The 26,475-nt window shown below is 36.9% G+C and overlaps 1 protein-coding gene across 1 annotated transcript in view; it reads right to left on the bottom strand.

Annotated features, from left to right (window-relative positions):
- LOC119692537 (protein TANC2) overlaps window positions 1-26,475 on the bottom strand; it is a 171,439-nt gene that overhangs the window by 3,077 nt on the left and 141,887 nt on the right. The window contains exons 4-16 of the mRNA XM_048629497.1: window positions 15,672-16,043; window positions 15,048-15,161; window positions 4,970-5,151; window positions 3,987-4,131; window positions 3,721-3,855; window positions 3,456-3,587; window positions 3,159-3,364; window positions 1,560-3,006; window positions 1,220-1,470; window positions 846-1,131; window positions 622-732; window positions 292-449; window positions 67-146 (exon numbers count right to left, since the gene is read on the bottom strand). Of these exons, the coding sequence (XP_048485454.1) occupies window positions 67-146; window positions 292-449; window positions 622-732; window positions 846-1,131; window positions 1,220-1,470; window positions 1,560-3,006; window positions 3,159-3,364; window positions 3,456-3,587; window positions 3,721-3,855; window positions 3,987-4,131; window positions 4,970-5,151; window positions 15,048-15,161; window positions 15,672-16,043 (3,619 nt within the window). The remainder of the gene's footprint in view (window positions 1-66; window positions 147-291; window positions 450-621; window positions 733-845; window positions 1,132-1,219; window positions 1,471-1,559; window positions 3,007-3,158; window positions 3,365-3,455; window positions 3,588-3,720; window positions 3,856-3,986; window positions 4,132-4,969; window positions 5,152-15,047; window positions 15,162-15,671; window positions 16,044-26,475) is intronic.

Below are 26,475 nucleotides of genomic sequence, written 5' to 3'. Positions count from 1 at the left end.
TAAGAACCATCTATAAATGTAGGGATATAATCAGTATACCTGATTAGGTAAAAACGTGTCACTCACATAAATTCTGGCTTTCCTGCTGCCATGACCCATGTTGTGGGTCCAAGCTTTGCTCCTTTCTTCAGGAAACAGTTGACGATCTGTAAAGACAAAATCTATTAGCAGGAACACTTTTTATTATAGCTATATTTTCTGGTGCATATGTCAGCTGCAGATTGACTACGAAACTCAAAAAAGAACCATATTTCTATTCACCAAGTTTTCATAGATAAAACAGATACTTACGGGAATATTCCTCTGCCCAATAGCTCGGTCTAGAGGCCTCAGTCCACTCTGGTCGACGCGTTCCAGCGACGCGCCTCGTTCTAGAAGGATCTCCACTAGATCCACCGTGCCCCCGCACGCCAGCCCCAGAGGGGTTCTGCCGTTTGTGTCTGCGTGTTCTGGGAGAAAGAAGACAGGTCAGTGTTAGAAGGCTTGATATAATAAATAAAAGAGGCATGCCCAATATGGGTAGTACCAATAGATCATGAGAGGAAACTACTGAGAGAACTTAGCTACAAGGATCATTATGGGGTAGTCTTTCGTAAAAGGCTTTTGGAATAGGTAACTTACCAATATTAGCTCCTTTGTCCAGCAAAATGATAGCTGTTGGTATTCTGCATCGAAGACACGCCCATGATAACGGGGATAGTCCATCTGTATCTACTCCATCAGGATCCGCACCTAAAGAATGAGGCAATTAATTAAAAATCATGTAACTAGGTATCAAAAAACTTAGGTCTGGAATATCCAAGACCACGATGACAAAAGGGCAAATAATGCAAAACCTTTCTTACCATTAGCTAACAGCATTTCAGCAACCTCAACATGTCCTTCAGCTGCTGCCAATATAAGCGGGTTCTTCCCTCCCGACCCCATGACGTCAGCACCGGAATCCAGCAGCCTCATCACCAACGTAGCTCGTCCGTTCTTAGCGGCCAGCGCTAGAGGCGACATCTGACGGGCGTTTAGGGAATAAGGCGTGGCTCCTCGGATGAGCAGGGCATCAGCCACTGCCGCATTGCCGCTTGAGCAAGCAGCTGTCAATGCGGTTTCACCGGTGACTGGACAGATGCCGTCGGGCTGGAAATAATAAATGACGATCAGGGCATGGAATCTTGATTAGATTACGGTACATAAATGAAGCTACCAAGACACCAAGTAAACTTACAATAAGTTCAGCAGTGTCCAATAAGTACTCCACAATATCCAAGTGGCCATTCTGAGCTGCAGCTATCAAGGCGTGTCTTGAGCCAGGGACCAGTTGCTCAATGTTATCACCATCGATGTCGTGTATCGAGTTCCGATCGTCTCTGCCGGTTTGGCAACCAAGGAGGTATATCACTGTATCCCGCTGTCCATTCTTCGCTGCGTGGACCAATGGCGTCTGTTCGGCTGTGTCGGTATGGCTTAGAGATGCTCCTGAAATATTAAGCGGAAATAAGTGACCGTTTCTATATTATAAAAAGTAAACCGACAAGTAATCAAGTATGTAGGTAAATATTAATTACCTGCAGCAATAAGTCGTCTCGCAACATCAGTATGGCCTCTTTGGCATGCCAAAGACAAGGCTGTGCATCCCTGTGAGTTTGTCACTTCCAAGTCTGCTCCGAACTCGATGAGTAGACCCACCATTGAAATAATTCCTTGGTACGCAAACATGCACAGTAAAGGTGCATTGCCAAGACATTCGGTTATGTGATTCGGTGATCCACCAGCTAGAAGCATCAATCTCGACACCTTCACGTTTGGAGTGTAGATATTTCTGAGGTTCGCAATGGCTTCACCTACGTTTGCAGAGCTGGTGGCTATTAGCGTTGCTTGAAGATCTCTCGGACATAGTCCCAATTGCGCGGGTCCCAAATTTCTGTACATATGCGCTTTCAATATGTGGTGACCCAGCTCCATTGTCTTTTCGGAGTCTAAAGGAGCTTGGACTCTTGCTAGTCTGAACGCGATGCCACAGTGTCCAGCCCGCAAATCACAGAGGAATTTAGGACTTTCACTGTCTTCTCTGCGTATCAACCATTCCCTGAAGGATGGATGGAAGAACATGTATGTGTTGTCTATCCGTTTCACCAGGAAGTCTGTCAGGCACTCAAACCGCGCACAAAACTCGTCCCAAGGGAGAAAAGTATCCACTAATAGCGAGTTAACTGAATAGTAAATCTCTACTAAGGTCAGTGGGTACAGAGCTGCTAAGCAAACACTCAAAATATGAGTCACTTTCTCAAATGACTGCACGGTAGGAAACTTCAAATTGAATTGCAGCAAATATATCTGCGCCAATGATATAGGTATCACTTTGTAGTTGGTCGATTTTACTACAATATGACTCCTCTCCAACAAATCTAAAATTAATTTTAGGAACAGGAAAGACCCTTGGCTCAAATGAAGAATGTACTGTGCGAATTTCATCACAGAGTTGTGTCTGTCTTCCGATTTACCGGTCGAGCATTTGATATTCGTTTCTATTATTGGCGCTGCTTGTAATCTTGTCTGGAAGTATTCAAGCAAGTCCTTTTGAACATTTTCCGAAACGTCTAGACTTAGCCTCGTGTATGGTAGCTGTTTCATCATATCCATGAAGGGGCTCCTTACTGTTGCGATCACTTTCAACCATGAGGGCATTTCAGCGACATGCCTCCCTAAGAAAGAAGCTATCGTATGACCGTGGTCAGGTCTGTGGTACTCAGCTTCACATAGTCCATCTACCAGGATGATGCTATTCGTTTTGTCAATGCTGCCATTTCTTCTCAGTATCACTAGAGGTTCAATGATTCCTCTCATGAATGCTAAATCTGGGTCTGCAATGCATTCCTTCAGTGAGAGGCAGGCAAGTAGGTGGGGTTCGCTTAGCAGGTATTCTCTGTAGGCTTGCAGTCTTGGTGCTTGGCATAATTGTGCTGCCAAGGAGTGCACGAATTCTCCAACTAGACATGTGCTGTTGTTGTCGGCCTGAAAGAAACACAAGACTATTATTAAAATGTTCAAATATCCTTAAAATGTTTTTGAATAGTGATAATGGCGATAGACACGTGCAGTTAAAATGGTTCAGGCTATTTTGGTGAGGTATGTAAATGATGAAGAAGAATTTAGTTGTGACTTACTTGGCAAAAGTGGTAGGCCACAACATTGGCAGCCAACTGCGTTAACATCTCAGCGGTCAGTTCTTCTGGAAGGACCTCCCTGATGTCGGATTGTTCTCTCAATTCTTCGTATTCGTAATTCTTCTTTCTTCCAAAGCAGGAGTATTCTACAAGTTGCAGTATTAAAGCTGTTTTACCGGTGCCGGGCCCTCCAGATATGAGGATTCCTGGAATAGAATTAAAATATTAATACTGGCACCAAGTTTCAAAAAGGGTTTAGGTACCTATTGGCGTTAAGATTTAGTTGAACTAACTTACCCGAAGAACTAGATTCTATAGCCTTCTCCATGTCGCGTATAAGCCACTGTCTTCCAGAGAAGAAGCTTTGGCTATCTGTTGCGGGAACTTCGAAGAATAGCGGTCTGAGCGTCAATTGTGGCGAAGGATGAACTGAAATAAAAAAAAATACATTCATGAAGATCTTTCTTTTTCGACTAATTCTGGTTAGAAAATTTTGTATCGGCTTTTTGCAATGTTTTTGTAAATTAGCTTTTGTGATGGGGCTATATAAAGAAGCTTTTACCTTTCTTAAGTTCAGACGAAGTGGAAGACTGTTTGCTGCTGGCCCGGGCTGATCTTCTGGCAGCCGTTTTTCGGTTTTTGAAGAACCCACTGGACATCCGAGTCAGCTCCTCCGATTTACTCCCATTTTGGAGCGCTGAAAATGAATAAAGCAGTTATGAAATGCTGTTTATACATCGGCAAATGCTGTTTATAATTCATTCATTCAGGGTCATTCTGGACCACTTTTATTCTTCATTCTGGTGTATAAAAGACAATTACACTCACTATTAACAGAATGCCGCCGGCTGCCGGGGCTGGACGAGGAGCAGTTGCTGACTGCCGACAGGGACATGGAGGCCAGCGAGCCCAGCGACTCCCGCCCGAGGGGGGTCGCCGCCTCCACCTCGGAGGAACCCGTCAGGGTAGACACCTGGGGACAATTTGTGTGATGTTAGGTGCGGTTGACAACTTCCTTGCTGGCATCAGGTAGGGATCAGACGGACACATCAACGGTCCCGCAGCACGGGTCCTTTATCGACTATATCGCAATTCGCCATAACTACCGACTGGCTGCCGAAAAGCGTTATTCCTGATATTGGTAAAAGTATTCGGGTTTTCCAATTTAAAATAGTAATTTCACTTACAACGGAAAAGCAAACGTTGTTTAGGTTACCAAACTGTAGGACAGCTTTCGCAAAAATCTCTAAAGCATTGATAAGTCTATTGCCTACAGTGGCGTATGTAGGCAACGGTAGCACTGAAATCTACATAATAAAAATGATGTCATAAAGACAAAATTTATATAGTTTAATCCTAAACTAAACTGTAACCTTGAATGATTACACAAACGCTGAACATGACGTCACTACAATTTAATATAAGGACCGAATAGAACTTAGTCATTATCATTTCGAACGATCAATTTATTCAACCGGAAGTAGACAATTTGCAACAGATGTTTATGCTGAAACCGGCGGAAAACAATCGGCTATTCAGACGAAACAGCGTCTTTCAAAATAAAAACAAACAAACTTCTAACTACTTGATGTAAAATGGAATGGTCAGTTTAAATTTGGAAGCTGACGGAACTGTGTTAGTTATACAATACAATTAACTTTCTGTCAAAATTTTGACGCATATGGAGAGGATTTAAGAATGTCAGCTTTTATCTTAGCGGAGCCAGAGTTGAGGTTATATTATTCAAGCCCACACCCCCGAATTTGGCTTTGAGTTGCTATTGAGATTTGAGAAGGTAGTCCTTAACTTACCGGACTAGTATTATGCGAGGCCAAAGTATGGGCGTCCAAAGAGGCCAACGACGTGCAACTATCCCTGGCCTTGTTCCTCGAACTCCTTCGTTCCCCCAGCAGCAGTCCCAGCCGCATGTACAGGTCATTCTGCCTCCGCGCCTCGCCGTATCCCACCTGCTTGATGTGGCCTCCTTCGTCGTCTGTAATTTAGAAAAAAAACATTGAGAAAAAGTTTGGGGTTGGCGGGAGGAAAAAGTTTGTGCACGGTGCATTGTTTCTTTAGTTTCGGCGGGAAAAATACCCATTAATTAAGTGCTTGGCTCATAATACAGTCATAATCAAAAACAAAATCTTCATGCTAAAAAAAAAAATAATATGCACATTATCATGCATACCTATACATATATACAGTTTAAAATCCATCGGTGAAAATGCAAAAAGCATTCCTTATTCACACATTTTCATCATGCTCAACAAAACACAAGGTATAAAATAAATAACGATTATTTAGTGCCAATAACTCCCTAGGGTATTTTCCCATGGGATATCTCGGGAACAATCGGAATATTACTTAGTATTCATATTTCCTATCCATACAAAGGTTCCAGATTTGTTCTCATCCTCACGATTCTTTAAGTATGTATTATACTACTTGGCAATATCATCCGATATGAGTTTTGCAATGAATTATTAATTGTCAATTACTCTACAATAGAATAATATTACAATCGAAAGAAATGTATTTATTCATTCATTAATTCTCATCTCACACGGAATCTATGGGAAAGTTAGAACTTTGTATATCTCTGTGAAAAATGTCTTTGTTTATCATCCTAAGGAATTTTCTGTTACTTGCTGAATTAAACATTTATGCAGTAAAAAGTTGTCCGTCTGTCTGTACAAGTACGTGTAAGTAAGTGTATGTACTTAGCTAGAAAGGAACGACATTTTTTTCTCATAAAGTATGTAGGTAGTCGAGTATCATTGTAAGCAACTGAAGAAGTGGTTTTATAAAATTAATAAATGGCTAGAATTTTATTGCGATTTCTAGAAGTACTTACCTAATTTTACTGTGAATGTCACAATTCTCTTTTTTATTATTTAGGCATGTTAACTTATCAAGTTATCATAAAGTTATATTAGGTAGTAATAGTAAGTTATTATATTTCACTTAAAGCGTAAATAGATATTAGGTATAGGTACCTATATAGGTTTTACCTAGGTACTAGTAATATTATCTTATTCTGCTAATGACGTGTGTGTGACGTTACTTTACAGTGATAACGATGTGTCAATTTTATGACCACATTTATTTAATTAACTGTGCCAAGAAAGCCGATAAAATAGACTTGGTTTATTTATTATTTTCATTTTTATATATAAGAAACTTTTTATCTCTACAGCTACAATACTTTATTTATGATCGAAGAAGAAAACAAAGATTCAAACTAAATTATTTAAATACTGATTTAATGGAAACTAAATTCGGTGGAGATGAGGGTGCCATGTCGTGAAACCTAGGTTTGTTACCGGCGGTTAAAACAAAGTAACGGTATAAACCCTTTAAGAATGTATCTAATCATCATCACAGAACAGCGATCTATTTCCCTGTTAGCGCACGACCTATGTCACTAAGAGCAGCAAACCTTGAAAATGATCTTACGCACAAGGCTCCCTTGTGGCTTACCACGCAAGGCAAAATGTCATTAACAAGTGTTTTAATTTTTAATAATTGTATTGTGAAAGTTATATCATACTTTTGTAATCAATCTTGAATAGAGGTGTCTGAATCTTAGTTTAGAGTTGAACCATAGGTTATTTTATTCATTGATCATAATAATGCTATAATTTCCCGTTATTCCAATCATAAACTTTTCCAGATGTCTCGATTTCCGTAAGTTTTATGTCGCATCGGAACCTATTATTGCTTCCTTCGCAGTTTTGACCACAACAACCAATCCCAGGATATTCCGCGGTGTAAAGTGATCCACAAGGAACCGAGCACCTGCAAACTGCGGAAACCAAATGATCCTACCGTGGGAATGACCATCTTTTACTCATTCACCCTAAACTACCTACACTCTTAAAGCAAACTCTTAAGACACAATTTCGAACCGCACTAAGGTAAATGTGTTGTCATGTCGCTCCCGTTTCACTAAGTTTCTGGGAAATGTTGAATCGGATACTGTTTACATAGTTGTGCGTTTTCAATACAATGGCTTTAAACAGAAGTGCTCAGAAAGACATCATCATTATTATAATAGAACAAGGCGCAATGGTGTTAAAGGCAGTTTTGAGGAAAACATGAATTAAGTTCACTGAATATGTGACAATATTTGAGGAAAGCTTTTTCCGTGAGCTTTTCCTCAAATAATTATGAAATCCAAATTGTAAATATAATGTAGGTAAGTATTATTGAGACGTATACCTATCTGCTGAAAACAAATATACTTACCTAATATAGCAACAAATAAAGCCAACATCATCAATGAAACCTCCGCACAACCTATCATCTTCCATTCATCGATATCCATTTTTACCATTGTAAAAGATTAGTCGTCAAAGATGATTAAATGGCGAAAGACTACAGATTTATTGTGCATCTGTGACCATCCTTCCTCTCGGATGTGGTCTTTGATATAAAAAGCTTTAGCTCCCACGCGTTTAAAGCCTTCTCTCTTGCCAATGTAAAACCACCCTTACTTTCTTAGTTCTAAGGAGTTTTTACGCCATCAGAAAAGGTACTTACAATTCAGCCAAGGGATTTCCCTTTGTATAAGCAAGGAGTAACGATTCGTTTTCGATTGGACTCGTATCTAAGAAGCAGGTTTCGCAGCAATAGTTGACGTATCTAGTTACATAGATAATGACAACTGGGGCCTTGTGAAAGTGCATGATAAAATAGATTTTCATTTAACAACATTTAATTGCGAATTTCTTTGATTGCTCAATCCTGGATGCTGGTATAAGTACATCAAGTGTGTCGGTGCTTTCTATAATTTCTATCACGAGCTACTCATTTTAATCATTATATTTGAGCCATTTCATTTCAGTCATCAGGAGCTTACGATATGAACATAATTATATGTATAATTTTCAAGAATCTGCTAGCAGGTATACATAACGTGACCATTTATTTTTTTTGTCAAAGCGGGACACCTGCTGAATTTCATATCCCTGAAAGATACATATATTATCTTCTTATCTTCTCGCTCAGTTTGCTCAGTGCATTAATTGAAAGTTTAATCCCTACGATGAAAGAGTGAAATGTGAAAGAAATGCATGAATGGTGAATGACCATTTTTTATATTTATGTAATAATCTTGTAAAGTTGGTATATTTAGGATACCTAAGTAAATACTATGTTTTTATAAATATACCAGACGGGTACACTACATAAATCCGAATTACTTTTTTAAAAATATGTATTTTTTAAAATTAGGTATGAATTTCATAGTTCTAGTAAATTTTAAGTTTCCGAATAACGAAAATTAAGAAAAATTTATAAACGAAATTTCAAACCACAGATTTATTAAAATGACCAAAGTTAATTTTTAGGATAATTTCGATGTTTTAAATGTACGATTTTTTATTATATCGAATTGTTTTAATAAGGAATCCCGAAGTTTTAATATTGCGAAAACACAAATCCCCGAATGTAACTTAGTTAACAATTTAACTATTTTTTTGCTTCGCTCAGCTTCGCTGCGCTCCGCTTTGTTTTTCGATATCTATGTGCACCTAAACGCTCCTCCTTGCTTTGCTCGTCGTTGTACTTATCTTTAGGTTTAGGTCCTAAGGTTTTTAAGGTTAAACACCGTAAAAATCCGAGCAATTGTATTGCTTTGTTGTGTAACTTAACAACAAATAGTTTTCTATTTAACAATATTTTTACTCTATATTTGAAATTTCTTATTTCTTTGTTTTGATATCTATGTGCACCTAACACGCTCCTCCTCGCTTTGATTGTCGTCGCACCTATGTTTAGGTGATGGTTCTAAAGTTTTTGAAACGTTCATTTTATTGTTGACAAAATGACGAATTATCATATTTTCAGTCCGGATTTGATATTTTCGTAATGTTTCGTATACTAAAGTAATCGTATTTTTTAACGTTCTTGTATTTAACTATCGTAATGACAAACCTTCGTGATTATTATATCTATTCGATTTTAATAAATCGATATTTAAAAAATCGTTATTGCAATATATTATAATTTAAAAAAAAACTAAATTTTTGGGTGTTCTCATACCAGATGATACAAAATTCTTAAACATCATACTTTGATTTTTTTAAATAATTTGAGTAGTTTAATTTTAAGTTCTTATCAATAGTGCATCTTATCTTCACATTCATAAAAGTTAATACTGATTACTTTTTTGGAAAACATGTACACCCACGCATTTATTTTTTGTTAGGAATCGCTAGATGAGCGAGATAAATTTATATACACGATATAGGTAGCAAGGGCGAGTCAATGATCGTCCTGAACGAAGTTACTCGCGGAGTCTCGGTGGAACTCGGACTCATATTACTCCCTATAGTCTATGTGAGTAAGTGATAAGAAGATAAAAGTGATTAAAAGAAAGAAAGGACATATGGGATGAAGTTACAAAATGTAGGTAATTTAAATTATCGTTGGGTCTGTTTAAGAAAGCGGGACATTTTTGCCCTCGCGGGGGACAGCGGGACGCAAAGCTTGAAAGCGGGACTGTCCCGCCCAAAGCGGGACGTATGGTCACGTTAGGTATACAGGATTCTGAAAAAGGTCGGCTTCCTATAAGTAGTTGCTCTTATTTTAACATCCTGTATTTTTTTAGAAACTCTACTTACTCATTTATTACATTCTAAATCTAAATTCTATAAACTGTATTACTGGGATTATTAGAGAAATCTGTAATAACGTGGTTGTTGGATTTTCTACATGCTAATCTTCATTCACTGCATTTGTACGCTACCTATAATTATATATGTATTGATGTTTCATTGCCCCAATAACAAAACTAAACGAAGGAAGTAGTAAAAAATAGATTAACCACAGCTACAGAAGGCGGAAGCTCATTGCAATGGCGCTCCTTTATTTATTTATTACGTCCATTTATAATGTCGATTACGGTCCCGTGACGCAATGCAAATGATTTAATTTATTTAATGTTTTATTTTTAATGTCATGGTAGAGCAAACTGTTCTTCCGGTGTAAGGTTTGAATTTAAAAAAATGCTCTCACGATCCCTGTATTGATAGATAGATTAAACATTTATTTTGCCACCTGCCGATAATCTGCGAACACTTTCTGTCTAATCTGCCTACTGTCCCTCACGATACGGGTTTTACCTAGTGTAGGGGACACCGATAATATCTACCTGTTAATTCTCCACCGTAAATATGATACATCACTATCATTTAATTTAAAATGTAATGTTTATGTTTTTTTATCTGGTGTTAATAAATGCTTTTTCATTTTAATTTTTCATTCACTTTTACAACCCACAACATTTACTAATATAAATATTCTAAGCACTTTACACAACAAATAGGAAGATTATGAGTAGTTTTGTGAACATTAGGTATAGTGCTGTATGAATATGGATTGTATGAATCTTGTTAACTTATTTCGAAGCTATGATCTTAGACGTCTAGGTAATTTGTAGTTTCCCTTTATGTACCGTCAAGGGTCAAAATTCCATTTGCCTTATCATATTCTCAGACAAATTACTAAGTTATGCACCCATTGAAATCAAATTCGGTGTTCAGAAACCGTGGCATGGCAACGCTGCCATGTTCATTCCGCCATTCTTTATTAAATGGTCGACGTTTTCTGTAAATTATCATATTTCTCACAAAACAAAAAATAGGATATTGACTAAAAAAAGCTCTCAAATGAAAAATAAAACTGAAACTATTTCATAACTCTGCCAAGTTGAATCAATCAAGTTCACGTAACAACGAAATCCCATACAATTTAAACGAGTGATTCATAATTTCACACTCCACATAGACGGAAGTGTTAATTATTAACATCACTGTGTCGGATTACACTCGTTCATAATTGTTTTTGACATCTCTCTCTTACTTAACACGAGCTTATAGTGCCACAAACTTATCTGTTCCGGTGAGAGCGAACTAAATTGGTCCATACCTCATTACTTACTGTACTAATGAATTTCATATTGACATAGATTATATGGACCAATTTAGTTCGCTCTCACCGGAACAGATAAGTTTGTGGCACTATACTGAGTGTGAAAGATGTATTAAGTTTGACAGTTCGTCTTATAACGGTGCCATTCTGCTAACGATTTTTAAGATAACCTGCTGCGTGGCACAATTGAGCTTATTTTTGTTTTGTTTTTATAGAAGGATAGGTTAAAAAAACCGAATGAATATCTTTGTGAGTATGTTTGTTAATTATCCACGTAAAAACAGCTGAACCGATTTCAACGAAATTTGGTATGCAAAAGCTGACACACTAGATTAACACATAGGCTACTTTTTACTTCCATTATATATGACCTAAACTAAACCATATAAAACTAAAACGTAGATATGACCTTGTCTGTAAAGTTTCCTCACATAAAACAGCCTTAGCACAACGTCACTTTAAAGTAATAAGTGCACGTCTTTATAATAAGATTAACAAAGAAATTAACATATATCCCCTTCAGTTGCGAAATTGTAAAAAATCTATTACTGAGTGGCTTTTGAATTTGACAGCTACTGAAACTGAAAATTTGCTCACCCCCATAATTTGAAAATGAATAAAATACATACACACACACACACACACACACACACACACACACACACACACACACACACACACACACACACACACACACACACATACAACACACACACCCTAGATTAATGCATGTTTTTAAATATTATAATAAATTTATTTAGTTAAGATACTTACTGCGCCAATGCCACCATATTTATAAATTGCCTGTACCCTATGGGAGAAACTGGTTTCTAGAACACAGTTTTTTAACTACTCTAGGAACTAGTTGCTCAATTATATTATGTAACCCTGTATGTTGGTAAATAAAGATTTTATTTTATTTATTTATTTTATTTTTATTTATGGCGGTATTCCCACGCGGTATTTAAAGCGAAGCGAAGCTCGCGGGAACTGCTAGTAAAGATATAAAATTGAAACCCTTGTGTGTTGCCAACAGGCTAATAACACGAATTACCTCAGTTAGCGGAATGGTTCACTTTCTGTGTGATATTCTAAATCAAAATTGGTGTGACAGCTAGCTGTTATTGAGATGTTTGTAGGCAACATGTAAATTAATAAGTATTCATTAAGGTGAAAGTAAATCATATATTTTTTTATAAGTAACACGTGCTCAATAGAAATCTTGTAAGATTAAATTTCTTTCTAATGTTTGTTGGGATACGGCGGTTACAGGTCAAAATTTTTGGCCCTTTGCGCTATATTTTAAAATACGAAAAACAATTGAATTTTCGAGGGTACATCGATTGATAGGGCGAGCAAATACGTAGGAAATAAAATGGCGACCGTGAATATGTTAGGAAGTGTTACATTAGCGTAGGAGTGAATCGAGCACTTGTTATAGTCACATAACATGGCATTGCCATTGAGTCACCATTCTCTTTGTATAGATGGTACTGTAAAAATAGTTAGTATGGTATTACTTGCGCAGATAAAGAAACAATGTTAAAATGGCGCCTGTTACATAAGTGGGAAAAAGAAACAATACTGACATTTGTACCAGCGATACAGCATGAGTCCTTTTGCCTTATCAATATTGTTTATTTAAGGGTGTTATACTACTATAACCTTCTATTACAAACTGTAAATACCTATATAGTCCCCATAATACAGAATTTGTATTTTATAAATGTCCTACACTACATCTGACTATAATTTAATTACCTCCCTGCAATGTGTCTGCGAATTTGCATCAAGCTTTTAAAGAAGATTCTAAGGAATGCTTTGCTATAACCGCCTTTTATACCTACCTGAGTATTCACTTAGCCTAGGAGTTGTCATAAATGTGTTCTAGAATGTATTCTACCGTGTACCTACTTACAACGAAGTACCTAATCCTTATTTACAGAAAATGTTTGATATTTTTTACTATTTAGTACCTTCAAGCCTTTATGATTTTTCAATAAGTATTAAATTATTTAGTTTTTGTTGAATACATAGGTTCAAAATTAGTAAATTAAAAAAAAATAGCTACATTATCCCTAAGTGCCATAATAAGTACTTACTTACTGTGGTTACTTTTTATTTTATCCAGGAACCCCCACAAGAAATCCTTTAAAGGCGATACCAACTCAGAAAAGCTACTGCATACACTTCAAAATTTATGGTAACCAATTAACTTCTCCATAAACGACTGTCTACTTTTCAGCAACATGAATGAAACCCACGTTGGCGCCATTTCAGCGGGGTCACTCTATATTATGACGAAAAACGAAGTTTCGGAGTGCTGCTGCGCGAGCCACGACTCTATCTCGTTGTATTAAACGTGCCGATTGCACGACAGCTCTCGTTTGTTTTTCGTCAGTATAAAGTAACCCCCCAGGCCAACGCTCTGCCTACTACAAGCTTTGGACAATGGACCGTGGGCATTATGTATCATTAAACGGTAGAGGTGAACACTTAACAAATTGGCCTAACCTTGTCTGCACTCCTACAGCGTCTATGACATAGGCTGTAAAAGCTTGCGAAATATTGGCATGGAAAGTTATTGCAAAATTATTTATTACTGTTCAAATTCTCCTAAATAAAAGGAAGGCAAGAGAGACTACTGGCATAGAAAAATGCTGGGTACCTGTTAAAATGAAATACGCAGTCTTTGGATCACTTTGATAGAATTTTTAACAGCATGCAATGCATGCATACCACATAAGTACCTACACTTGATATGTGATGGGTACATGTAAAATTGACAGACTTACGCCTAAAATCTCTTCAGTCGTGTGTCCACTTAGCCCATTGGACCATTATGAGTTAGACTAGTTAGACTGCTAAAATTCCGCCGATATTAATAAAAAATCAACCAGACGCACAAAGTAAGTATATGTATAATAACTGGTAGGTATATTCAGATACTAATCTTAGCCCAGAAGCGATAGAGATTCAGTTTGGGACGTTCAATTTCTTTTTAATCTTTTGATCTAACTACCAGGTATTATATAGCCTAAAGGTGAATTATTATTGTTCTAATTCTTGAGCATAGTATCTAAATACTTTTGAACATATCATAACAAAATCTTTTGAATACATATTTATCATATTTTAATTATTTCATGTATCTCTTGTACCTATGTTCTTATATTGATAAAGTATTCATTTTGTAAACATGATTTATAATAAGTACATGTAAATCAACATCTCAATAAAGAACTAAAGTAATGTAAGTTATCAGTTCATCCACTTAATCCGGAAAGAGTCTCTACATTGTATTTTAAACTTATGAAATCTTAACAGATCTGGATCGTCTGCGCCCACGCAGCCTTCCATTCAATACGCATTTTTATCGATCTATATGCACTCGTATAGAAATCAAAACTAGGGCTTAGCATCTAAATTATAATTTAAAAAAACAGGTGTATTTTGATAGCTTCGATGCGTCGTGTCGTCGATTATAAGTACATCAAGGATAATATGCAAGCAATTAACAAATTATTAATACAATAATTAGTAACAATAAGACATTGCTGAAAAAAATATTGGTAGGAATGTGTATAAATACAAAAAAAATATGCAAATCGATAAAAAATAATTGCACACACAAACACCACACATTCAAACAATGCAAACAAAATCAAATCCAAGACAACAGTGCTTCAAAATAGCCGAGCAAATAACATGGCGACGCAAAAAGAACCAACAAATGTAGTGCAAGACTCGGGCAGACAGAGACAGGCTAGCAACAACTTGGAATAAATTCGAGTTACTCATGACTCATATCGTTTTATTTTGTCTCTGATCAAAGCTTCGTAATACTGCATCAATGCGTCTGCAATCATCCAGGATAATCGAAGATGAATCGCCATTGTAAGCAGGTGTAGCTCGAAGTCATTCCAAGAGCTGAGTATGATAGAAAAGTCGTGCCTGTCAGCTGATTGAGCCCTTGCGGCACCGATGAGTGCGCCGTCCACAGCGACCTGATCTTGTTGAAGACCAGGCTGGGCCACGCCGCCGTCCGCGGCCCTTCCTCGGGCAGCCCTGAGGAAATACCACCTCTTTACACACCGCACCAGCTAATAGAAACGTTCCCAGTAATTGGCCCCGAACGGCGTTGCCAATCGCAAATTAATATCTATTACCAAATGCTTACTGTTCCGAACTGTATATTTCAATTTGCCGGCCGCACCGGTGTGACATAATTAATGGAATTAGAAATATATCTACTACCAGATGCAGAGATAATGTTCGCAGCCGGCCTGTCTGCGAAGGCGGCGGTTGCAAAAGTCTGGACGTATATCAACAAGGCCCTAGACTGGAGCCGAGCCTACGTACATCCGGGGAGTGGGCGCGTGCGTGTTGCAACTGTCACTCACCATTATTTAATACCCTTGGAATCCTCGAAGCATTATCCTCATCCGAATTGAAAGCATGAATAAGTGAGAGGTAAGTGAATGAGTGTGCGATATTGCCGTAGACGGCATCAATGGAGCTACCTAGTGGGCGCGCTTGCGCAAGGCACGCGACCGCTATGCTAATAACTGAACTCACCAGACAGTGGGACGTGGTTCTCCTGCGAGTGGCGTCTGTGTCCGAACGGGCTCCTGAGGCTTTTGGGGCTGAGGAAGAATCTCCGGCGGGTGTGCGGGGGGGTGGGGCAGGTCTGCGCGGGTGCGGGGGGCTTGGGGAGGCGCGGGGTCCTCCACTCGCTCGGGGACGGCGTGTAGCGCTCCGGGCGGCGCGCGTGGCTGTTGCGCGCGCACACCGGGCACGCCTCGTTGCGGAACATGCAGGAGTAGCAGCGCTCGTGCCCGCACGTGTCGATCAGCTTCCTCTTCTTGCCCTTGTCGAACGGCATGTTGCAGCTGGGGCAGCTCGTGCCGCCCGTCTCGCTCTCCAGCAGCTGTCTGATCGCCGCCAGGTCTGAAACAAAACACTACACGTCAGTAAAAGGTTTGAAGTACGCAGAGGTACAGTGTAAGGTGGCAGTAAAATTGGCTTTGTCTGCTGATGTTTATTCTGAAATTCCCAATGGTTAGCATATATTTAACCATTCACACATTCGTTAAGGAGCCATTGGCATAATCCTTTATGTGACTTCCATTAGAACGTGCAGCGACTAAAGAATAATGCACACAAAGTTCCGCTCGGCTAATATTGCATAAAATGACGATGTAAATACAGAGAGCCGCAAGAAAATGTAATTTATATTTAATGGTGTTGTCACCGTATTGTGCAGGTGTCAGTAATGTGGTGTGTTCTGTATATTGTATGGTCACTGTATGTGGCGGCGATATTCCTGTTTTGCCTTGCCAAGTAATCGATTTACACCTTAACGATCCTAGAAGAACTCTATCAGGCGATATAATATGCGTTATGAGTGGAAAACTGCTGACATAACCAATTATATGACGGAAGGTGGCGATTAGCGTTTTAAATTAACGAATTAAATACGTGTTCATAAAAAGATGTAATGCTATGTTAACTGGCACATGTTTTGCCGTAAATAGGGAAATAATTACGGAGCAAGATGTTTAAGAAAAACTTTAAATGTATGAATTACCGACGCTTGACGGGCAAAAGGATACATTTAATTATTAGGCATAATCTCATACCTATTTATATCTTATACAAGTAATATTTTGTCTAAAAGTTCCGTGTTCATTCATTTTCTGTTATGGCATCGAAGTGCGCAATCTCCGTTTCAACCAGTGGCTATACATTTAGATAGAGACAGCACAATGATTAACGTTTTCCAAGTAAAAGTTTAAATTAAGCATTACTCTAACACGGCAGTAACTCAACACTATCAAATAAAGAGATACATAAATTACGATTTTGTAAACGAAGCAATTAAATCCTGCATCGCCAAAAAGCAGCAGCATTTATCTTTCAGCCGTTGTCGACAATTTAAAGGAACTTTACTCGAAATTTAACTTTGTCCACCTGACAACTACAGCCACTTTGGTTTGCAACATTGTAAAGTTATTGGTGTTTAAGAGATTACAGACCTTCGCGATGAAATTGACCTTCAGACAAAGATAGCACGTTTCATTTTGCATTGAATTTTATGCTCAATCCAATTCAGGGATCGAGGTTCCGATTGGGATCAATGATGCTGTTTCAGTTAGCAAAGTTTGGAGAGAAAGAGACGCCTGTATAAGGGAGGCCAAAGAAGGACCAATTGATTAAACACGAGGTTAAATTATGTTTTCGGTTGATGTTGTGACAATGGTTAAACCTGGTAAAGTAATGGATGGTTTTGTTTGACTGAATTAAGATCTTCATAAAATTTTGCCTCTAGCTATTCGTGACCTTTTGCCAATACAAATATCGTAAATATTTTAAGTAATTTGATTAAACAACGTCATACTATGACCTTATTATTTATCTGAGGGTCTAGTACAGGTTTGTTAGATTGTCGGAAACTATAAAAGTTTACGTTTTCTCGCATACAAAGTGGCGCTTCTGGTGGAAACTATCATGCAACTTTTGACAGATAATGTACTTATGCAGATGGCAGAAAAAACCTAAACTTTCATAGTTTTCAAAAATTGCAAAACATGTACAGTCAGCATCATAAAGACCTAACCCCTTGAATTAGGCACTACTGGTTGATACGAAATGAATGCATTTTTCACCCACCTTGCTATGTGAAGGTGTGGTCTAATCGTTAAGCTAATAGGCTTCCAATAAGTGGGTCGAGGGTTCGAATCCCTGTGAGCGCTAACTTTTAAAACATATTTTTATGTTTTGTTTGATCATTATTATAGGTTATTTTAGACTATCTTCATCATATGAGAAATACATTCAAAATACCCTCTGCGCTTATAATATTTCATATTGTAAACAATTATGAATAAATAGACTATACTTTTGCTAATGAACCGCAACATATTCACTATTTTGCAAACGATGTTAACATTCACTGTGGCCCAGTGGCTAAATGGTTGGCTTACAAATGATTGGGCCGCGAGATCGAGCCCAGCTAAGACGAATTAAAATTTTGTATTTCATAATATTATTGTTCTATGAATTCGTTAGTTTGTGTAAATGATGGATATTATCTAAATGATGGATGCAAATAGGAGAATAGTAAAATGGTTCTATGTCTGTCTATAGACACGAGCACTACGGCAACATACGTCACACCGACAAATAGGGAATATGCGTAATTTTTTTTTATACTTTTATTGGATGGTTTTAAATCACTTTATTATAGTAAAAAAAATTCAACGCCAAAATAAGTAATTTAAGGTATTTTAAAGAAAGTTTAAAAATTACAACCATCACGACCACTTTGAAATTCCCGTCAGGATGGCGGGCTGTCGTGACGTCATAATCGTTTAATTTCACGGCTCAGAATAATGAGTCCCGTCAGTCGGCATAGATTTTTTACCTAATCAAGTAATCACAGAGTACTTTTGTATTTTCAACAAACCAATGATGTCATGGTAACAAACGAAAAAGGAAGTGTATAAAGTGTGATCAGTGGCTGTTTTGTAATGGTAATAAAGTGTGACCAGTGGCTGTTTTGTAATGGGAGCTCGTAAATAGCTGCTAGTAGCTCTTTTGAAATGGGAGCGCGCAAACCAGAGGACTTTTGTACACAATATTACGCTATTATGGCAATATGAATATAAAGTAATATTTGTATTGTATGTAAGTACTTACTGTAACTTTGGTTCTCAGTAAGAGAGACTAGGGTTAATGGGTCATTCTATTCTATTATCTGTGGGGGTGTAAGAACCTGCACCTGGCTCTCTTGAATGGAACCATTGTGCATATCTCAAAGGTCTAAACCCCCTTATCTAAACTATCGAATAAGAGTATAAAAATATATGCATATTCCCTAATATTTGGGCACACGGCTCTCGACTTTTCAATAGTCTTTGCTGTCCTTTTCCGCAGCTGGTTACAGTTTACTCGTTCATACTGCGTAATAAATTTAATGTGTCCAGTTCTTCTGATTACGAGAATTCTTCCATAACTTAATTTAGAAAAAAATAACAACTTTTGAAATATACTAACGACTGCCATTATAACCTAAAAGTAGAAAGAGCAACTTGTGTCATGTTCATGTCATAATACTTACAATACAAATTTAATTTTATTGTGTTGCAATATGGAGCATATTTGAGTGGCTCGTTGACTAGCGAATGGCTGTTTACGCCTCATTACAATAGAACAACTAGTGGCAGCCCATACACTACCAACAAAAAATATAAAAAGTCCTAAACTTTGCAAACAAACAAGCATATCAAACAAGAAGTGGAGAGGTTGTAGGAGGCTAGGATCTACTCGTATTGGAAGAATTTTTATGTGATCCATCGTATCTGATCACAACGAGCATCACAAATACTCGGTGACATTAACATTTCTTTGTTTACACTTGACATTTATTTAACTATACGCAAACGCAAAGAAGTTATTATTCTGAGATTGATATATAAAGAATTATGACGTCACATCCGCCCTAAGAAAATGGGTGACGTTTCTCGGAAGTTAGAATTTACCGAAGTTTTTTTGTACTTTTCAACTTCATTTACTTGCTCAAAAATAAATTATAATCAAAAATAATGATGGAGTCGTAGTTATGAAACAACAAAGTTTATTATAAATAATATTTGACCTTTATTGGAACCACTTGCATATTCCCTATTGGATTTGCGTAGTTTGAATTTCTATTTGAAATTCAGGGGGTCAGGTTTCTCTGCACCTGACTGTACTAGACTTCATGAACTTTTTACAAACCGATCTAGATTATTTTGTGTAACGACTTTAACCTCAACTTTAATGCATGCGTCGTAAGACTCACACTTAAAGACACACTTATACTTTCTGAATGCCTCTACGCCGTAGAAGTGCAGTCCAAGAGGGGTTACTCTATACGACGAAAAACAAAGTTACGAAGCACTGCTGCGTGAGTCACGACTCTATCTCGTATCTGATTCCACGACAGCTCTCCGTCCGTTCGTTTTTCCTCAGTATAGAGTTACCCTCCAGAGTAGGCGCCGATCGCTTTCCTTTTGTGACCTTTCCCAAAATAGCGCGTTCAACATCGCAGTATTTACTTAAAAGCCGGGCGGAGAAAACATGTAGAGATTCACATGCGATGAGGCGTATCGGCTTTGGAAATGATTTGGTGAGGACGCGGGATATTATTGGACGGATTTAATTTTAAAAAAAGATTTAGATATTAAAAAAAAATTATTGGATAAATTAGTAATTTCCGGGTTTAATCTTTACATATTATTGAATCTGGTTTCAGAAATTGTGTAGGTTTTTGATGACAATACTTAAACTATCATAATTGGGTTAAGTAATAACTAATAATACAGGTTATTACTATTTTGTTTAGAAGTTATTGGACCAGATAGGCAGGTTAGTGTGATAATAAGGTTAGAATGGATGTCTGCAAGAGATGCCAAACAGAGATAATATTCGTATGTAATACTCTCTAAACACAAATTATCAATTTATCAAATAGACGTAATACAAACTAGTTTTACTATTAGAGCTACAATACTATCACTTTCAAAAATAACTTATCTTATCTTATCTTAGTTGTCAATCTGTTTATTTTTAGATCTGCTTTAAAATCAACGGAGTCTGCTGATCAACCGGCTCATTGGATCTCTCTCACTTCTGGATTTTATGATTATCACTTATGACTTATTTAAGGAACCTACATATTTACTTAGTAACGTAGTCTAGACTTCTAATGGAAGTCTGACAATGGAACCTATTGTACAGATGAACAAGGAAATTAATGATGATTATATTGATTATGATTGTGTCTAGACGTAGATTGTAGTTGATGTCAATGTTCTTTTAGCAATATATTTTATAAATTTAATATACGAGTACATAACTTGTTTAAATCAACTTTTTAATTTTCTCACGAATTTTCTGTGTGGCCTTACGATTAGGGCATCATTATAAAGTTAATTAGAATTAGGGTTATAAAAAGATTGTTTATCCAATGCACATTAATTTAATGTAAATGTAAACACACTCTATCACTAAGTATGCGTGATTGCGGCTTTAGTTTACTTAATGAAAGAGTTATTTAAGCCATGATTATTGATACGTTTAAGTGTTCATTCGTTGTTTTGATTGTATTTTATTACTTGCCGTTGTTAGCGTGATTTATAAACGAATCTAGCCACTTTAGCCGGTTAATTGGAAATATCTATGGATATTTATAATTTTAGTGTTCATTCGAAGAATGTCCTAAATAGTTGCAGACTGGAGATGTTGCTGATGGCATAGTCTCAAAATTGCGTAGATGTATGAGTATTGAGATGCTTGAAGGCTTTCCTCAATCACTGGTGAGAATGTCTTGCTTTGTGCCCAATGTGCCAATCCCGTTCGCATTCCACAACCATCTTCAAATCATAATTTGAACTTAACTTAAATTATGTTTATAATAATCTGTGATATTTAATATGTGGGTATTAAATTGAAATTATGCAAACTGGCTAGTTAAATCCTTTCATCACATGTATGTCAACTTTAGGATTATGTAGTAAGTATCTTTAAGCTTGTTTTTTATGTGTTAATTATTAACTATAATTCAATAAATTAATAAAAACGCTATCATAGTCGTACATAGAGGTATACATAACTATGATTCAGTAGCGAAAAGCAGTCTTTACGGAAATGCAGACTTAAAAAAAAAACCTTACATCATGTAGCGTCATGCTGACTGTGCATAGCATACATAAAAAATAAATGATTTCGCATTCGCTGTTGTAAACAAAGCATAAATAGCAAAATTTGATACCTATTGATTGATGACATTCATTTATACGTTATGTAGATTAATAAATAGCTGAAGGCCAAATAATATTTCTTGGTAGGTACCTAAGTACCTATTCTAAATTGTAGACGCAGCACGTATAAATCATTTATTTATAAGGTGGTTTTAGCAGACTGGTTGTCTCCGGTTGGTCTGTGTGTATTTGAATCGAGGTCGAATATTGATACATTTATAAACGCAATATCAAACTTACTGTCCGCCTATTAATTTCAATTAAGTGGGTCTACTTGAGCATTTAGGTACATGTAAGAACGGTATCGAGATAGGTACGTATGGATATGACCAACATCTGACTGCTTAGGACAATAACGAAAAGTAAAGGGAGGTAATACATTTAATAACGTAGCGTGGGACGCCCTCTACACCAATGTAATTCTCTGTACCAACCAACATCTTCCAAATTTTACAACACAACTACAAAAAAATTGCCTTGTGACACCCTACGAAATAATAAAATGGTTGATAGATGGATAACCAAGTACATATCATTAACAATGACTTAAAACATTGCATTCAACATCGAAGGTAAGATCAAAATTAGATTCTAATGCATACTTGAGCGGACACGCGAGAAGGTCTTTAGGTGCTCCATCTAACATTAAACAGGCAGACAATAATTCTACAATGACATGCTCCTTACCATAGTGAACTTATTCGGTGTTGTGCAAACAATAAACTAGCTTTTGTTTACGGATTTGATTGATAACAAGCTTAGACAAACAACATACGAACAAGATGGTACACACCATCTTACATCCTAACTAATATTATAAATGCGAAAGTAACTGTGTCTGTCTGTCTGTCTGTCTGTCTGTCTGTCTGTCTGTCTGTTACTCTTTCACGCCAAAACTACTGAACGGATTTGAATGGAATTTGGTATACATACGGTCTAGACCCTGGGAAAGAACATAGGCTACTTTTTATCCCGGTATTCCCACGGGAAAACTTTTTAAGGCGAAGCGAAGCTCGCGGGAACAGCTAGTATTAAATAAAGCAAAATCTGTTCGCATTTTGTTTACCGTTAAATCGTTTTAAGATCAACCTTATAATAACCACGAATGTAGCAAGGAATATAGTCACTAATCTTCTAACCGAACTGATTCAAAATAAGAGCTCAGTGTGTTAGAAGTGGGGTGTTATTTGTCGAGATGATTCTTATGCACTGACACTCCATCTTGTGGTTAGACCAGGTGACCAGACAGACAAACATTTTCGCATTGAAATTAGACGATATTATAGTAAAGACTAGCAGTTCCCGCGCGCTTCGCTTCACCTTAAAAAGTTTTTCCGTGGGAATTCCGGGATAAAAAGTAGCCTATGTTCTTTCCCAGGGTCTAGACCGCCGTACCTATGTATACCAAATTTCATTCAAATCCGTTCAGTAGTTTTGGCAGACAGACAGACACAGTTACTTTCGCATTTATAATATTATTTAGTATTTAGTATTACCCCATCACATAGATTAGTAAGTACATAGATTGGAGGCTATGACTCTTGTACTGATTGCCTGGAATCTAGGGCAGATCAATTCAATGTCAGCTGAGCACAGGTGCGCCGTAGGACAATGTTTTGATTCATAAATAAAACATTTCAACGTTTGCCTGACTGCTGATATTGAGACTGCATTCTCGATTCCGTTGGTATATTTGGATGATGTGATGCAGTCGTGGCTAAGGGAAACGGGGAAGTATGTTTTTTTTTTCAAAATAGTAGTACTTGTTACAAACATCACTGTAAATCTGTCTGTGAATGGAAACAGAGATGAAATAAAGTATAGTATCTATGTGCCTAACTTTCTTCGTAATATAGGTATTTCGGTTAAAAAATACTCATACCTAGGTACATCAAGATAAATATTTTTAATAAATATTGTGCAATGCACTGTGGACAATTTTTAACCTATGTTATACCTAAGAGGGTTATACATACAAATATCCCAAAAAGAAACTTAAGAAACACGGTCATTCTATGGACAAATGCCAGGAAGTGATACCAACGTTAGAAAACTAAATACATCACATAGACACTCTTAGGTATGTGCAAATAAGGGTTAGATTGGCTGAGTTAACGTAGCGATCAATATAAGTTTTATGTTATGGAGTCTAAGACATGGGAAAGGCGGGAAATTGTGATCTAAATATACAATCCTCAATTTGTTCATTTGTTTCATTTCCCTTGAAGACGACGTTGTAAATTTCATGTAAAAATCCGAAAGTATTCTCTCAAGTGCCTCTCAAATAAAAGATATAATAATGTATACTTTTGAAAATAATTTCAAAATAAACAGCAACTTTAAGGTTATAGGGCTTACTATGATCAGGCGGCGCCGTCAATTAAATAAAATAAAATTTAGACAGATTGTAAGGCTGTAATTATAAAGATTATTTATTATTTATTAATTAAAACTTTTAGAACCTAAATGCTTACTATACCTAGTACTTGCGATTTTTTAATTATTTGCGCTAGTCAGCCCTAGTATACGTATAACCAGCCGTAACTGACGGTGCGGCGGCTGGTTAGAAAGCTGTAGTGGAACAGCTAACAATGCATTGTCACAGGCATCCAGTCCCTATGATAATTACCGACACCACCCTGTATATCATACTGAGATTAATGCATTCAGGTTTGGAATTTATTATCGGCACCGTTCAAAGGAGGTGGCATTTTAGGTGGGAGCTACTTGGAAACTCATTGTAGCTACGCACCGGATGAAATATGTAATATAGCTGTTCCTGCGAGCTGCGCTTCGCCTTAAAAAGTTTTCCCGTGGGAATTCCGGGATAAAAAGTAGCCTATGTTCTTTCTCAGGGTCTAGACCATATGGTTACCAAATTTCATTTAAATCCGTTCGGTAGTTTTGGCGTGAAAGAGTAATAGACAGACAGACACAGTTACTTTCGCATTTATAATATTAAGTTAGGAATAGAAATTTAGAATTACAACCTAAAATTTTATAATATTAGAATAGTAGCCAGAAGTTGGTCAGTAATGTAGATAAATATAAAAGTGTATAACCTAACCAACGTTAAAAATCCCCGAAATTCAATACAAAAAGTCGCATAACTTTTTAACGGCTTAGCGGTTTTTGATAAAATATGGCTAAGAACACTCAAAAAATTGACGAAGCTTTTGTAGTCTCTTAAGCACTACCTATCCAACAAGAATATTAATTATCCTTCAAATTTAATATCGCGAGTCCTTATTAACTATTATACCTATATTAATATCGATTATATTATTAAAATAATACCACTAAAGTGAAAGTAAATATCAGTAGTATAAAGCACGATTAGCACCCGATGTTTATCGGAACTGGGCCCAGCCGGTGGGGTCGTGATACCGTCTCGAGGTTTACTCTTCAAACCGATTGCCATCGAAACTTTTGGTATCATGTATGTATCATTATGTTTTCACGATTAGAATTTTCCTGTAATTAAATAATAACCGGAAATGTAATACTTATGCAGGATTCTTGGTGTAATTTCATAAATTAAACGATTCTAAAATTTAATAAATTATACCATCTACTCTTACGATGAAGGAAAACATAGTGAGGAAACCTGCACATCTACCCCCTCATTCATAAAAAAGTTAGTGGACGTTTTAGCTATTGAGCTGTTCTGTCACTCTCTGACAGAGAACAATTTGTTTTTTGACAGAGAGGGATAAAACAGTTCAATAGCCAAAACATCCAATAAAGTTTTTAAGAATAAGAGGGCTACATTCTAGATTGTCTAGATACGAACTAGATGCAGTATGCCTATAATCAAGTATATGCATATGCATGTTCAGTCAAAAGCGAAATAAAATTCAAGAGTCGGGCGATCTTGTTACTGGTTTGCATTTAAGAGATGCAAAGTCGGCAGATACAGAGATAGCGGTAGGACGATACTTCTGTCGGTCTGCGTATCACAGACATGATAAATAACATAAGAAAGAAGCGAAGTTAAAAACAGTGTGATGATTAATTTGCCGGTTTTCATGAAATAGCTAATATTTCATGAAATATAGCTAATAAAACCATTTAATTCATCAAATAAGTAAGCTCTATAGGTTTTAGAAAAAGTCGTAGAAGTATTGTTAGCCGAAAGAAGGTGACTCAGGGGCTAATTCCGAACAACTGTTCTACAAATCCCTAACGTCCCAAGTAACCCCCTTTCTACTTACTTTACTCTTTATTCAACACCTTGTATTCATGAATATTTATATATGTAGGTATATAATTAGTATAGTTATTATGTATAAGTACCTAAGTATATCTCTGTGTCTCCATTTAAGTAGATAAACTTATCTCCTCTCAGCCTATCGCACTACCAACCACTTTCTCGACATCACCAAAGGTTAACTGGTAGAGAATGCTACTAGTATTAAGTTCGCCTTTGCACAATGTTTTTTTTATGTGCAATAAATAATTTATAATAATATATTTATTTAAATGTTTGATTGTTTGCTAAGCAATAAAGGTATAATAATAATAATATAGCTCCTTCGCAGGGGTTGTGGTTTACTACAAGCATCTTTCCATTAAGC

Source organism: Plutella xylostella, chromosome 23 (genome assembly GCF_932276165.1).
Source record: "Plutella xylostella chromosome 23, ilPluXylo3.1, whole genome shotgun sequence".
Lineage (NCBI taxonomy): Eukaryota > Metazoa > Arthropoda > Insecta > Lepidoptera > Plutellidae > Plutella > Plutella xylostella.
This window is presented reverse-complemented; position numbering and strand designations above follow the sequence as displayed.